At 42.9% G+C, this 15,638-nt stretch overlaps 1 protein-coding gene across 3 annotated transcripts; it reads right to left on the bottom strand.

Annotated features, from left to right (window-relative positions):
* Nucleotides 1–730: 730 nt before the first annotated feature.
* On the bottom strand, nucleotides 731–15,296 carry CD180 (CD180 molecule). Of its 3 annotated transcripts, XM_059878767.1 has the most exons (4): nucleotides 14,976–15,296; nucleotides 6,592–6,758; nucleotides 3,169–3,210; nucleotides 731–2,505 (listed from the first exon to the last, which is right to left on the bottom strand). In XM_059878767.1, the coding sequence occupies exons 1-4, from the start codon at nucleotides 15,063–15,065 to the stop codon at nucleotides 777–779; spliced, it is 2,028 nt and encodes a 675-aa protein (XP_059734750.1). In that variant the 5' UTR covers nucleotides 15,066–15,296; the 3' UTR covers nucleotides 731–776.
* Nucleotides 15,297–15,638: the final 342 nt, after the last annotated feature.

Raw genomic sequence — 15,638 nt, 5'->3', positions numbered from 1 at the left:
AAATACACAGCTCACCTGTAAGTTAGGATCTGTAAGATCTGTAATGTAATAAGAGTGAGAACACCAGACAGGTTAAAAAAAACAACAAAAAAAAGCCTCCTTGGTTCTGAAATGAGGGTATTCGTTGTGCAGAACATCTCAACCTTGGGGGAGGGGCATCTTGGTGAGGGTGTCTTTTTTTTCTTTTTCCTTGGAGTTATTTGTACCATGGTGGCATTGTAGAATCCTTGGAGACTTAAGGATTAAAGAAATTAATGAAGTCAGTTTGATGGTAAGATTCATTTCTCAGCCTCTTCTTTTAAATTCATTGTGTTTTCTCTTTTTCATTTAAGATATACTTTGAGACTGTATCCCCAACTTGTTTCCCAAATGGCTATATTACTGAGAACTCAGACCCAAGCACAATACCAGAGCTGCAGGAGAGAGAGATGTGGGAGGGTCAAGGTAGGAGGTGCCTCCGGGGATGCTCATGAGTGGAAGTGATGACCTCCTAATAGTCTCCTGGCCTTTCCCTACCACTGATTCCCCTCAACTTCTACCCACCTTCCACATGAGCAAAAGGCTCTGTGTCTCTCATAGCTGCATCTGACCCTCTGGCCCTAGTCAGTTTACCTTCCTGGGAGGCTCATCAGTTCTGGGACTCCAAAAAGTACAGTGAATCCCTACCCAATCCCAGGAACCAGTCAGAAAAACCTGGTCACTAACAGACAACAGTTTCTTTACCAAGGGCAATTTTGCTAAGCATATTTATTTTCCCTCTCCAGAAACCTTCAGCACTAAATGTGCTGGTATTTCCACCTAAGAATAAATTTAACTGAAAAAATGAGCAGAAGGATGAGCAAGAATACAAATACTACAATAAAGAAAATGCCCACGCCCGTAATCCCACAGTGCAGTTTGACGTCGGACAGTTTCACTCCCCTTAAAGATGGGGGATTTGCACACGTAGTCTCCTCCGAGTCCTCAAGTTTATGTAGATTTTCTTTGTACCATGTTATGAAATGAATATTTGAGCAAGTGCAGTCCAGGGGATTGTGACTTAAATTGATGATGCTCTGCTGAGACAAGGCAGGGAGGAGATGAGGTGGGATGATGCGAATGTTATTGGAGGCCATATTGAGGTAGAGCCCCTTAAGATGGCTAAGAGCGTCCATGCTGTCTCCTGTCAGGCTGTTGTGGCTCAAGTCTAAGTGGTTCACGTTCCTAAGGCCGTGGAATGCTTGCTGGTCTATGGAGAGGAGATTACAGGAGGATAAAATCAGAATCTCCAAGCTGCCTACCATCTGAAGTAGGTTGGTCTTTGAGATGCTCCCATCTTGAAAGGAATTCCCTTGTAAATTCAGATGCCGGAGATCCTGCAGGCCTGCTAGGAGGTGCTGATTGCTGGTATCAAGGAGGCAGTGAGAGAGATTCAGAACCCGCAGGAGATGGAGGTTTTGAAAAGGGCTGTGTGGAGCCTTAACATGTAGGTGGGTAAATGCCACATCCAGGAGTTCTAGCTGAGGGCATTCTTTGAACGCCTGATCCTCGAGACCAAGGGGCTCATTGTAGCTCAGGTTTAAGTATTGCAGATGGCGCAGGTTTTTGAGTTGCAGATTGCAACAGTCAGAAGCCTCGATATCACTGTGGCTTAAATCAAGTTTCTGAAGATTTTCTAGTTTTTCTAAACATCTAGTGCCGAGGTCAAGTTTCCTCATGTTGCCTTTGATATAAAGGTCCCTAAGGGACGGGAAACTGGCAGCATTGATTTGACACAATTGATCAAAACTATTTGCATTGAGAACTAATTTCTTGAGAGAGTTCATACCCTCAATCCCAGAAGGCAATCCATTCAAGTGAGCTGCTGTCAGATCCAACTCCTGGACTCGAGTGAAGCACCGAAATGTGGACGATGATAAGTCAGAGAAACGGTGCTTTTGTAAGTTGATGCTCTCAACAGACATGTCACAAAGTCCCTCAAATGTGGCTGAAGTGAGATATTGGTCATCAGTGTCCTCAAATGTCCCCAGCCAAAGAGACTGAAGAGTAGAGTTCTGTAGACCTTTAAATATAATAAATAAGTTGAGAGACCCTCCAAATTTCAAACTTTGAAAGATCTTTGAACTGAAAGCCCCGGGTTCAATGCCTTTAATGTCATTGCCGTTGAAGTTAAGGCTTAGGTTGGTGGCCTGTTCCAGAGAATTGGTGTCTTTTCTAGAGATGTAGTGTATAGCATTATTCTGAAAATCCAGGACTTTCAGATTCTGTGTTGGGAAGTTTTCTGGGAGATTAATGGAGGAAATATGGTTGCTTCCAAGATGCAAACTTTCCAAATTTTCCAGGTTGTGCACTGGGATAAACTCGAGATTGGATATTCCTGTTTGGGTTAAGAAAAGATGCTTCAGGAACTTGGGCCCGGTAAGTGATGTTTCTGCCATGAATATCAGGGGATTTCCAGTTAACACAATGGTGTTCAGTTGATGATGGCTTTGAAAAGTGTCTTCATGTACCCAGTTAATCTGGCACCTTAAAAAGATAAGAGTGTTTAAGAAGAATTAATTAAGGAAAAGAGAAAAATTCTATTTTAAGTTGAATTCTCAGAGATTTGTGTTTGGAACAATTAGTAGTTTGTAGACAAAATCAAACTATTATTTACTGTTACAAGTAATATAAAATATGTCATAAAATACATAATGTATAACATGATATATAAAATATGTTATCTATGCCATCCTGGGCAAGTCACAACTTTTCTCAACCTCTGTTTTTTCTTCTATAAAGTATAGCAAACAATGATTGCTTTGTAGAATGGTTGTGATTCAAATGATGAAAATGGAACTCGAGGTTCAGAGAAAACTCATCCTGATATTATACCTCAAAATACTGCACTATACACCCACACACAGACACACACAGAGCTCCCCTGGAGGTCAGTAAGTGAATGGTTTAGAGATGCAGTGTCAAAAGGAAGCTTGAAACCATAGGACCAAATTCTGGAGCTAGCTGTGTCGTATCTGTCAATATCTGCTGATCCTTGGTGGCCTAGAGTCCAGATTTTAATGAGCCGCACAGCCCAGTGGCAGGAGACAAAGCTTTGGGCTAAGAATAGGAGGTCTTTTCAAAAACCTGAAGACTACCAAGACCCTCAAGGGATCCTTTCAGTGGGTGAACTTAAAAAAGAAAACTCACCGAGGGAGACTTTGAGGATCTATGTTTATCTTGACCTTGCTTCTGGGTAGAAAAACAGGAAGAACAACAAGAAAAACATCCTCTGAGATTCTCTAACCACCACCAGCTTCCACCTATGAAAACTCTAGCCTGAGTTTACACTGTCTCTGTGGACTTCCCCACAGAAACCCAAATGGACGATTTAGCTTAAAACAGTTCCAAAATGGTAGTGATTTCAGGTAACGAGCAGGTGAAAAGATTTACATAAAAACCATTCCACTTTACATAAAAGTAAAGGGAATAATACAGTGAATTTCCATATATATGTATCACACAGTTCTCATCATTTTGCCGTAGTCATTTCTTCTTCTATACCTACTTCTCTCTCTTAAATTAAGTCAAATCCTAGGTGTCTATACATATTTCAGTATGCATTTCAAAAAAATAAAAGGCTTATTTTCTTTAGGCATGATGCCATCGTCACACATACCAATATTAATAGTTCATTGGTATTATCTAGTTCAAGGAAACATTTTAAAGAAAGATTTATACAAAGTTCTACATGATAAATTCTCAAAATAAAAATTAACTAAACACATAAGGAAAACACACTAGCCAAAGTCAGCCAAAAAAAAAAGCTCTACAGAATCAGATTTAAAAAGGCAGCAGATGCCAGAGTTATCAGATATATCTGATAAAGTATACATATATATGTGTGTGTGTGTATGCAATATATGTATAAGATGTATAAAGAATAGATAGCATATTCAAAAGCAGAGACATTACTTTGCCAACAAAGGTTCGTCTAGTCAAGGCTATGGTTTTTCCTGTGGTCATGTATGGATGTGAGAGTTGGACTGTGAAGAAGGCTGAGCACCGAAGAATTGATGCTTTTGAACTGTGGTGTTGGAGAAGACTCTTGAGAGTCCCTTGGACTGCAAGGAGATCCAACCAGTCCATTCTGAAGGAGATCAGCCCTGGGATTTCTTTGGAAGGAATGATGCTAAAGCTGAAACTCCAGTACTTTGGCCACCTCATGTGAAGAGTTGATTCATTGGAAAAGACTCTGATGCTGGGAGGGATTGGGGGCAGGAGGAGAAGGGGATGACAGAGGATGAGATGGCTGGATGGCATCACTGACTCAATGGACGTGAGTCTGAGTGAACTCCGGGAGTTGGTGATGGACAGGGAGGCCTGGCGTGCTGCAATTCATGGGGTCGCAAAGAGTCGAACACGACTGAGCGACTGATCTGATCTGATCTGTTAAAGAATAGATGATAAAGCTTATATGTATTATCATATCATTATAAATACACTATGTCAAACATGCTTGATATGCTTAAAGGAAATAGTAAGAACCAAAAGTACGATAAATGAAAAAATATTAAAACTGACCTCCTATATTTGTAAAATAAAAAGTAAATGATATTAAAATGAGAAAAGTTAATAATTGAAATTAGAAAACCAATGGATAGCTTATACAAGAGATTAAACACAGCTAAAGAGGATATTAATAGACTAGAAGTAGCCAAAATTAAAAAAAATGAGTTGGAAAACAATAAAGAGATATTAAGATATATAAAAGACAGTTAAGATGATGCAATATAAGTCTAATCAGAGATCCAAAGATGATACAAGGGTGAGTGGGAGCAAACCAGAGTTCAAATGGATAGTGGCTAGAATATTTTAAAACTGATGAAAGACACCAAACTCAGATTCAAGGAGCCTGACAATCTACACAACGCATCACTGTGATATTGTAGAATTCCAAGGACAAAGAGAAGCTATTGAGAATATCCAGAGAAGAAAAGACAGATATTTAACATATGAACAATGACTGGACAGATAGATGACCTCCCAGCAGCAACAATGGGAGCCTGGAATGATAATCTTGAAGGGCTGAGAACAAAACTACGGTCAGCCTAGACAGTTGCCAGAGAGCGATGACATAGGCCAGAAAACGTTATCTTGCAAGAATCAGAGTGAAATAAAAATATTTTCAGAAAATAAAGAACTGAGGAAGTTGACTGATAACAGACAGTAACCAAAGAAGTGAAATGTCTAAAAAGGAAAAGAATTCCAGAGAGGAAGCTCTGAAAAGCAAGACAGAAGAATGAGCAAAGGGCAAAGAAAGCAAACTGGTAAAGCTAAGGAAACAGCAACTGTGTAAGGTCATGAAAACAGTGCCTCATTTGTAGCCAGATACAGGGTGGGGAGGGGAGCAGAGGGAGGAGGACCTTAGAAAGTATGAGGTCCCATTTTTATCACTTTTTGAAAATAGCAGAAGAGGAAACTGAGAGTCGTCTAGTTATGAAAGCTCTCCTGGCCTAATACTTCTTAAAAAGTCAAACTCTTCTCATGTGAGAATGAGAAATATTAAAAGAGAAAGTAAATTCTGGACTGGGAGTCAGGAGAGCAAAAGTCCCAGTTTCCTTCCTGTGTGAATTTAAGCAGGCTCGCAAAATCTCCTTGAGCCTCTGTTTTCCCATCTAACGCGGGTGGAATGGCAGCATTTACCATGCCTGCCGCCCAGTAGTGGTCATGCGGATGTGACTGTATAGTCTTATGGATGTGAAAGGACTTTCCTGGTGGATCAGTGGTAAAGAATCCACCTGCAACGCAAAAGAGTCAGGAGACACGGGTTCGATCCCTGGGTGGGGAAGATCCCCTGGAGGAGGAAATGGCAACCCACTCCAGTATTCTTGCCTGGGAAGTTCCTCGGACAGAGGAGCCTGGTGGGCTACAGTCCATGGGGTCACAAAAGAGTTGGACATAACTTAGTGACTGAACAGCAGCAAAGGATGTGAATATGCTCCTGCTCTGCAGAAGCTTCAGTTGAAGGACCAAGGTAGAAGAAATGGAACTTGGGCAAGAGTAGCAGGCTCCATCCACATACGGAGCCCTCCCCCAACTTACACACATACACACACACCCCAGCTGCATTTCTCTCTTGCTCTATCCCTTTATTTTCTTCTGGCACTTCTGCCCGCTGGCTCAGAAGCCCTGGGTCAGCATTTAGAATCTTCATCCTGCCTCTAAAACCAATTTTCATGAAAAAAGTTAGTAGACGGTGTATATATCTCCTCTAACTTTTTTCTTAACATGTCACACCCATTCATAATCAACTCTCCTAAAATATAGTCTGATGTGACATCTGATTTAGTACAAGATTATTTTCAGTTGTGTTATTGATATTCCTTCGACCTTCTTAAACAGCACTGCAGACACAATCTATTTTGAGAATAAGCCACTTTCCTCCCCACTGATTGGTGCTTATTTAAATTATATTTCACCTGTGTAAAAATATTTCATGGGAAGGGGTAAACACGCAGAATAAGCAGGTTGTCCTGCTCCCCAAAGGAAGGTCCTGGAAACAGTTTGAATGCATATTGTGTTTTGACCTAAGTAAAACATCAAGCACACACAAAAAACTCAGATACAAACCTGGTCAAATCCAAAAAGATAAGATTTATGAGCCTGCTGAAGGTTGTATTTTGAATTGTAGGCAAGAAGTTGAAGCTGAATTCCAAAACTTCTGTTGTGTTTGGTAGAGTGTCAGGAATTTCTCTGAGACCTAAATTTTCACAGTTGTATGTCCTGTTGCCTTCTTTCTGAGAAGAGAACAGTGTGAGCCAATATCAGACAGTGTATTTACTGGCTTTCTAGTAAAACAACAGGTTTTATCCTTTGGGCAGAGGTCTCATTTCTAGGAATCTTCACCAAATAAAATACTTGGAAAAGCACAAAATGACTATGCATAACATTATTCATTGTGGTATTTTTTACAATAGCAAAAGGTTGGCAATAACCAGATTATCTATCCATATAGGCCAGTTGAAATATGTGCATTCACAAAATGGAACCCTGTGTAGCTAAAAAAGGACTAAATACAATCTTCATAAATAATCATAATGGAGTGATATGCAGGTTAATTGTAAAGTGAAAAAAATCAAGATGTAGACATCTGTTAGTATATGGTGCATATAAGATGTAGTATACCGTATGATCCCTAGGGAAAGTACGTGTGCATTTTCTTACGTTTACAAAAAGAAACAGGGGAGGTGAACCCTAAACTGGCTATATTTAAGGGAAGGGAAGGAAGCAGATTGAGGTGTGGTGATAAAAACAAGCCTTTTCTGAACATAATTTTATAGTTTTGATTTTGGATGCATAAAAATGTTTTTTTTTTCCTTCATTTTGAAACAAATACATCAACTCTAGTGTCAATAAAAGAAGACAACCAGATATTGCACACTTTGTGATGTGATGCAGCTTGAAGTACGGAGCTTCCCAGGTGGCACTAGTGGGAAAGAATCCACCTGCAAATGCAGGAGACATAAGAGATGTGGGTTCCTGGGTGATCTTCCTGGGTGGGGAAGATCTCCTGGAAAAGGAAATGGCAACCCACTGCAGTATTCTTGCCTGGAGAATCCCTGGACTGAGGAGCCTGGCAGGCTACAGTCTATGGAGCTGAAATGACACAATTGAGTGAGTAATACTTTCTTCACTTCCGGCACTTCTTTAGATTCTGATTCAAATAAGGCATTTGGGAAAACATTGTCAGGGAATTTCAAATGAGGACAGGACATTATAGAATATTAAAGAACTGCAAATTTTGTTAATGATAATGACCTTGTAATTATGTAGGAGAGATGTTCTTATTTTGAGTTACTTTTTGAAGGTTTTAGAGGCAAAATGACATGATGGTGGAGATTTGCTTTGAAATACTTTGGCAAAAAAGGAGAGAGTGGATGGAGGAAATTAGTAGCCAAAATGTTGGTGGTTGCTGAATGTGGAGTGAGCCCATTCACAAGGTTCCCTATAACTAACCATTTTTGTATATATTTAGAAATTTTCTTAATGTTTAAAAAAGAAAAGAACTAGCAGCATGGCACAGACCTTAGGTCATAAGGTCTTATAATCTTGAAGTATGACTCAGTTTAGGCTCCCTGAACTGCAGGCTGCTGATACCAGACCCAGCATAGGGCACAGCTCTGCACGTAAATTCAGAGGACTTCCTCATGCTGGGTCCCACATGCTAATGTGAGAGTCAGGTGTTCTCACATCTGCTGCTTACTGCTTGCTAGATGTGCTGACTCAAGTTACAGATCTTGGACTAAGCAGGTAAAAATGTGAAGGGGTTCTTTAGAGGCCCTTAGAATTATGGGCTCATAAATTTATTTGGCTGATGCCTTAGGATAAAGGGTGGTGGGACAGGTCTGAAGGTCTGGTGGGGTATATATTGCATGGGGAGGCTCCAGGGAAAGAAAGAAATGCTTCTCCATGAGAAGTACAACTTGGAGACACAAAGAAGATAGACATTCCAGGACCACGGGCCATCTCTCAGCTCATCTCAGGCTCCATGTGATTTCCTCACACCTTTCAGGCACTACTTTCTCCAGGCCACGTGGTGTCCTCACCAGAGGCCCCACTGAGACTGCCCCAGATAGGGAATGGCCTGCCCCATTGAAATCTGCATCAGCAGCTTTCCTCATGCTTAGTTGCAAACGAGTCTGCTTAACTGCACACAGAAGATGGGACACATCTGCCTTTACCCTGACGTGCCTTGATTTAGAGGTGTCGCCATTTTAATTGCTTTTTGCCTTACTCACTCTCCGACTTCTGCTTAGCCAGGCCCTTTTTTTAAAGCAAAACTGAGAATGTTCATTTACAGGAAATCACTGGTTTTCTTCTACATGAAAGTGTTAGTCACTCAGTCGTGTCCGACTCTTTGTGACCCCATGGACTGTAGCCAACCAGGCTCCTCTGTCCATGGAATTTTTGAGGCAAGAATACTGGAGTGGGTTGCCATACCTTTCTCCAGGGGATCTTTCTGACCCAGGGGTCAAACCCAGGTCTCCTGCATTGCAGGCAGATTCTTTACCGTCTGAGCTACCAAAGAAGTCCAGTTTTCTTCTATGTTGTGACAATGTTACAAAGTCACCAATGAAAATGCCATATTTATAATCCCTTGTCATCCGTAATTGTTTCATAGACCAAAATTCCTTCAGGCACTGCCACAAATCCACAGAATGCCCTTGAAATGCACACTTGGCCTTTAAAATATATTTGACTAACTGGTGAGGGAAAACACACGCTGTGAGATCCCTCTTGGTCCCCATGAAGAGAGAAGACCCAGGGAGAAGATGTATGTACACCTTCTGAGGTTCAGATTGGCTTTGAGGAGACCCATTTTTCTTTTCTGATCTCTGGCATCACTGACGTCGTAAATACATGGAGAAATGGGGCCTTCCCTCAGTTGGTCTTGCTCTGTTCTGCCCCTGCAGTAAAAGGCTCGGCATTGGCAATTCCCTCCTTTTCCAGAATATATACATTTCTGTGACAACTAAATTACTCCTCTTGTATGCTTCACTAAGCACTTCACTGCGTTAATGTGATCCCAAAAGTTGAAAGGGAGTATGAGCTCTCCTGAACCACTGACCTAGCAAATGGAAAGGAATAGCTCAGTTTCAACCCAGTGAAAACCCGAGAGCCAGGGCACAACCCTTCCCAGGAGGACTGAGAAGCTCACTGGGAGCCTGGGTTGTAACATTCAATAATCTCTAGTTAGGTAAACTGCAATGAATTATCTGCCCTTGATTCCTAAGGAATGAGGCAAATGATAAGAACTCATAAGAAAATTTGAAAACCAAGCGCATTTCAGAAACTATTCTGGGTTCCTCACCATGGCTTTTACATCACATTTCTGTTCAATCATTGTCTCTCATTTCCACATCTCTTCTGTCTCCTTTAATCTGAGCAGATTCTTCAGCCTTTCATGATCTCTACTGACACTGATTAATTTTTTAAAGAATTCTGGCTAGTAGTTTGCAGAATGTTCCTTCTCTGTGGTTTGTTTCCTCATGATTTGATTCAGGTTATACACTTTTTGTAAAACTGTATCAGTGAGATTGTGTCTTTCTCGCTGACAGTTTTCACAGCGAAACTTCCTCACAGTGAGCTCCCATAGCATAGCACAGGATTCCTGGGCAGCAGACTGATACTAGAAAGGAACCTGAAAGGGTGGGGTGTAGAAGAGAAATCCTGTGTCCCAGCTATGTGGTCACTGCCCCTGTGCTCAGGGCTGGGTCACCTGTGAGGACCACATGTTCAGTTGCTTTTCTAGGCAGATACCCACCACTGCTTTTGCAGCCCCTTTGGTTTCTTTGAGCCCCACGTGACCACTTTCTATAAACCCAGACTTTGTTGCTAGACCTCAGTCCGGGGTCAGTTTCTCACTCTTCTGCTTTGGCCATTCCACTGCAGTCTGGACCCTTCTGGATGTGAACTTACGCAGGGCTGAGGCAAAGCCCCATGGTATTCAGGACAACTGACCCATGCCCACCTCTATTCCAGTCACGGGCATTTGCACTGGGACCCACGCCCATCCCTTTGTCTCCAGCTCCACCTCAGAGCGGTGCCATTACACAGAGTGGTGCCATTACACAGAGCGGGGCGCCCAAGTGCTCCATCTGTGTCTGCAATCCCTTTTCCCTCCAGGTACTCATTTGCATTTTTTCAATCATGATCTTATTTTGCTTCTTCCTGCTGTATCTCTGACTCCCTCCCACCCCACAGTATTTCTCTCCTCACAAGTGCTGAGATCATTTCTGACTTCAGATTCTCTGAGTTTCACACACGCACTGATTCCCATGTGTTTGGCTGCCTCCTCTGCACTTGGCACCTGCAGCAGCAGCCAGCTCCCCCAGACATGGGGAATCTGGGACACTGAACTCCAACCTTCCCTTGCTAATCACTTCTCTCTATCCAGAGACAGCAATTTGACTGAGTCAAATCCCAGAGTAACAGTTACTCTCTGCAAATAAACACTCTGAAGAGGTCACATCCCTAAAATCTATTGTCAATCTGACTCCAGGCAAAGGGCACTCAGATTAAAAGAAGTTCACTTTCTGTTTGTCTTGAGGCAGACTGCCTGGGTTCACATCCCAGCTCTCAACTACCAAGCTGTGTTCTCTGAGCCTCCTGTTTTGCTCAGCTATGGATTGAGGACAATAACCTCTCTTGGTAGACCAGCTCTGAGGATTAACGAGGTAATATACATCAAGCGCCCACAAGAAAAGTCAGCATTTCCCTGGATCATTGAAACATCATTGTCATTGTCTAGAGTTATGGGAAGCCCCTGTATCATGAACTTGGAGTTCTCTTAAAACAGAGCTTTACTAAGCACTTTCCCCCATACCTGGACGTGAAGGATTGTCTCCTACTGTGGGTTTGAGGGGACTGAATAGTCATCTGGGAAATCAACCCTGAATGTTCATTGGAAGGACTGATTCTAGAGCTCCAATACTTTGGCCACCTGATTCCAAGAGCTGACTCATTGGAAAAGACCCTGATGCTGGGAAAGATTGAGGGCAGGAGGAGAAGGGGACGACAGAGGATGAGATGGTTTGGATGGCATCACTGACTCAATGGATATGAGTTTGAGAAAACTCTGGGAGATGGTGAAGGACAGGAAGCCTGGTGTGCTACAGTACATGGTGTCGCAAAAAGTTGGATATGACTTAGTGACTGTACAGTGACAAATAGTCACCTGAAAGGAGCAGGCATCCCTATATTCACCAGCAATGATTCAAGAACACATCTAAAATATCACCTGAATCCAAATCACAGAAGGCTGAATTCCAGCTATGGTTTGCGTATTTACCAACCTTCAAAAGCTTGGTCATAGATCTCATTTTATTGCGAAACACACATATCCATACATACATTCCATTTAAACATGGAAGATTCTGTGTGGAGTATTTATTGGCATTCGTTATAATATTTTGAGAATATTTCAGAATTTTTCAAGGTTTGACATTTTTTTCAAACAAAAAGCTTTATTTAAAAATTCATCTTTAATTCATTTAAAAATTCTCTTTTACATCACATGCAAAATAAATAATAATAAATAATTCCAGATGGACTGTAAATTTACATGTGAAACTTAGAAATACATACAAAATGATAAAAAATGATAAAACATCCAAAAGAAGATATAGGATAATATCGTCACTGCTTTGGGCTGGCAAAAATTTCTTAAACAAAATAGACATTCACTTAAAATAAATAAAAGAAAAATGATAAATCAAGCTATGTTAAAATTAAGGACTTCTGTTTTTAAAAAAATATTTAGAATGAAAAGGCAAGCCACAGAGTAGGAGAAGATATTTGCAATCTGATAAAGAAACTGTATCCAGAATACATAAAGAACCACTACCAAAAAAAAAAAAAAAACCCCCAACCAAAAACCCGTGAACAGTCTAAGAGAAAATGGGCCAAAGACTGGAAAAGGCACTTACATGCACACACACACACACACACACAAATACACAAATATACTCAATTTAATTATCAGGAAAATAATTATCAGGGGCACAGTGAAATGCCCCTACTCATCCATCAGAATAGCTAATGTTCTTAAACAAACAATAGCAAATGTTAGTAAGGCATTGGGGCAACCAGAACGCATATCCACTGCTGGTGAGAATAAATGGATACCAACACATTGAAAACTGGCAATATTTACCAAATATATGTGTACCCTATGATGAAATACATCTACTCCCTGACATATACCTAATAAGTATTTGTTCATTTATTTACTGAAGACCTAGATAAGAATGTGGAGCTTCCAAAGAATCTGCCTGCCAATGCAGGAAATGCAGAAGATGGGTTCTATCCCTGGGTTGGGAAGATCCCCTGGAGGAGGGCGTGGCAACCCACTCCAATATGCTTGCCTGGATAATCCCATGGACAGAGGAGCCTGGTGGGCTACAGTCCATGGGGTCACAAGAAAGTCAGACATGACCCAGCAAACAACAGTAACGCAACAGAATACCAGTGATGGAAACGAGCCCATGGTGGCTGAACATCGTCGATAGATCTCATATGCTTGATACCGAGCAAAATCAGCCAGGTACAGACCAGGTACTCTGATCTCATGTATACAAAACTCAAAAAAGAGGCAAAATCCCTTTTTGGTGATAGAAGTGAGACTACTGGAGGGTCTGAGGGGCTGGTGATCTGGAGGAGACACGAGAGGGCTTCTTAGGTGCTGAGAAGGTTCTGCTTTTTGTTCTGCAGGCTGCTCACATGGATGTGTCCTCTTGGTGAAAACTCATTGAGCTCTGCCCTTAGGGGTGGTAAACTCTTCTGTATGTAAATTTTACTTCAGTAAAAAGTTTACTGAACTCAAAACAGAAGCAAACCCTTGTTTTCAGGACAGGGCCTGAGAAGAAGGCTGTCAATAAGCCAAGGAAAGGGGCCTCGGCAACCTTGCTGACATCTTGATCTTGGAGCTAGCCTGCAGAGTTGTACCCAAGCAGGTTCCTGTTGTTGGAGCCATCTGGTCTCTGGTGCACTATTGTGGCAGATGGAATAATTTCTCCTGGGCACTGTACTTCCTTTTGGTCTGAGTGTGCATCCTGATTCCATCCCAATATCAGATCAACAATGCTTCCCAGGTGGCTCGGGGTAAAGAATCCACCTGCTGATGCAGGAGACGTAGGTTCGACCCCTGGGTCAGGAATATCCCCTGGAGAAGGAAATGGCAACCCACTCCAGTATTCTTTCCTGGAAAATTCCATGGACAGAGGAGGCTGGCAGCCCATGGGGTTGTAAAGAGTTGGACATGACTTACCTTCTGATCATACACGCACCAGACTAACAAGGTCCTATTGCTTTCTGCTCCTAGGCCTTCTTAAAGTCCTGGCTTCTGTTCTTGCTCTTGGCTGGCAGGTCCTTGCCCCACTTTCCCTGATTCTCCTGACCCTGGGTCTTAAGCTCTGCCTTTCTCCACTGAGCTAGTCCTGCCTCTTTTTTGGTCATTCAGCTCCAAACTAGGAAAGCAGCCCACTCAGCCACCGAGACTGACGGTCCTTCCTGTCCACAGCCCTTGTCTGACAGGCCATGTGGGGCTGGATACCTGATGGGATCAGAGGTAAAAGGAGGAAGATGGTAAGAAAATGATCCCTTTTTCTTTCTCTATCTCATCACCCTGCCCAAGAACTTCCTTTGCGTGCGTGATTGCTAAGTCGCTTCCAGTCATGCCCGACTCCTGCAAACCCATGGACTGTAGCCTGCAGGCTGCTCTGTCCATGGGCTTCTCCAGGCAAGAATACTGGAGTGGGTTGCCATGCCCTCCTCCAGGGGATCTTCCCAACCCAAGAATCAAACCCACATCTCTTATGTCTCCTGAATTGGCAGACGGGTTCTCTGTCATTGAGCCACTTGGGAAGCCCTAAGAACTTCCCACAGGTCGATAAACATTGCTGTGGTCCAAACAGAAGGTACAATTTGGCCCTGCTCTCAAATGTTACTCCTATGGGTTAGTGAAACAGGTGGAGGGTCTGACTCGAGGAGAAAGCCAGGTTCATTCAGAGTGATCTTTCTCTTCTCTAAAGCCTGACACAGGTGGTCTTCACTTACCTCCATCCTGAATGCCAGGAAACTGAAGGACTCTTTGGGGAAGTGGCCCTGTGGTGGGAGGTTGGACAAACAGCCCCTTTATGCTAGGAAGCAGGTTTGGAGCTCTGCTCTTTGCACTGGGAACCTGTTGACATTTTTATGACCCAACTGGGATTATTTGGGGGAAATTGTGTGCAGAGGAGAACAATTCTCACCTCTTCCTACTAGGAATCGGTGAGTGCACCTCCCCAGCAGAGCTCTTTGGCTCCTTTTTCACAGCAAAGAAAAAGTTCTACACACCCCATTGCCCTTTTAAAGACAGTGGATATTGGAATGCCAAAGCTCAGATACAACTGCATGCTGAATCTCAACATTTCCAGAAAGTTGAATCTGGACAAAGACAAAGAAGTTGGACTCACCTCAGTGCACTTCGGATCTGAGGAGGGGATGGCTTTACAGCCGGCAGAAATCAGCACAGCCAACAGGAAGCAGCTGACACAGGGAGCCATTCTCAGGACCGAGGCCACCCAGCCTGGTGTGGTTAGCTAGAGTCTGGAGCTGAGAAATTGAATCAAGCTATGACAATCTTGGTAATCTGGCAGCCAGAGAGGTGCTCAGAGGGTAATCTGGGAATAAGAAATGCTCTTGACTGCTCAGCATTTGGTAGCTCTGCACTGCAAAAAAGGGGAAGTCCCTTTTGCATAGGACTCATTCTTGCCAAAAATAGCTGAGCACCCAACCTCAGAATGGCCCAGAGCACTTCTGGCAAACAGGAACCAGTTGTGCAGTGCCCTTGCTCTGGCCACATGGACACTCGGGGCAATGGTTCCTAGTGACCCTCGGCAAGCTTCCAGTCCCTCTCCATGAAAGAAGCTTGTGGGAGCAGGAGGCTGTCCTCATGGAGGACGCCACCTTGTTAGTTAGCCTGGGTGAGTGACCAGGAAAGGGACTGGGGTGCACTGGAAGGGCAGAGCACTCTGTGGGCATGGAGGGAAGTTGCCCTCCAGGGGCACCTGCTGGAGCTGGGAACTAGGGCAAGAGGGAGCAGGGTCATCCCAGAAAGAGGGTGGAGCTGCTGCCTC

This window comes from Bos taurus, chromosome 20 (assembly GCF_002263795.3).
Source record: "Bos taurus isolate L1 Dominette 01449 registration number 42190680 breed Hereford chromosome 20, ARS-UCD2.0, whole genome shotgun sequence".
In the NCBI taxonomy this organism is placed as follows: domain Eukaryota; kingdom Metazoa; phylum Chordata; class Mammalia; order Artiodactyla; family Bovidae; genus Bos; species Bos taurus.
The sequence above is the reverse complement of the archived record's forward strand: the minus strand, read 5'-3'. Positions and strand labels throughout refer to the sequence as shown.

Excerpts from the sequence above, each read along its gene's own strand:
- CD180 (XM_059878767.1), bottom strand. The coding sequence starts at position 15,065 with ATGGCTCCCTGTGTCAGCTGCTTCCTGTTGGCTGTGCTGATTTCTGCC. Across the intron at positions 6,759-14,975 it reads CAGATCCGAAGTGCACTGAG|AAAGAAGGCAACAGGACATA; the intron begins GTGAGTCCAACT and ends TTCTCTTCTCAG. Across the intron at positions 2,506-3,168 it reads GATCCTCAAAGTCTCCCTCG|GTGCCAGATTAACTGGGTAC; the intron begins GTGAGTTTTCTT and ends TATCTTTTTAAG.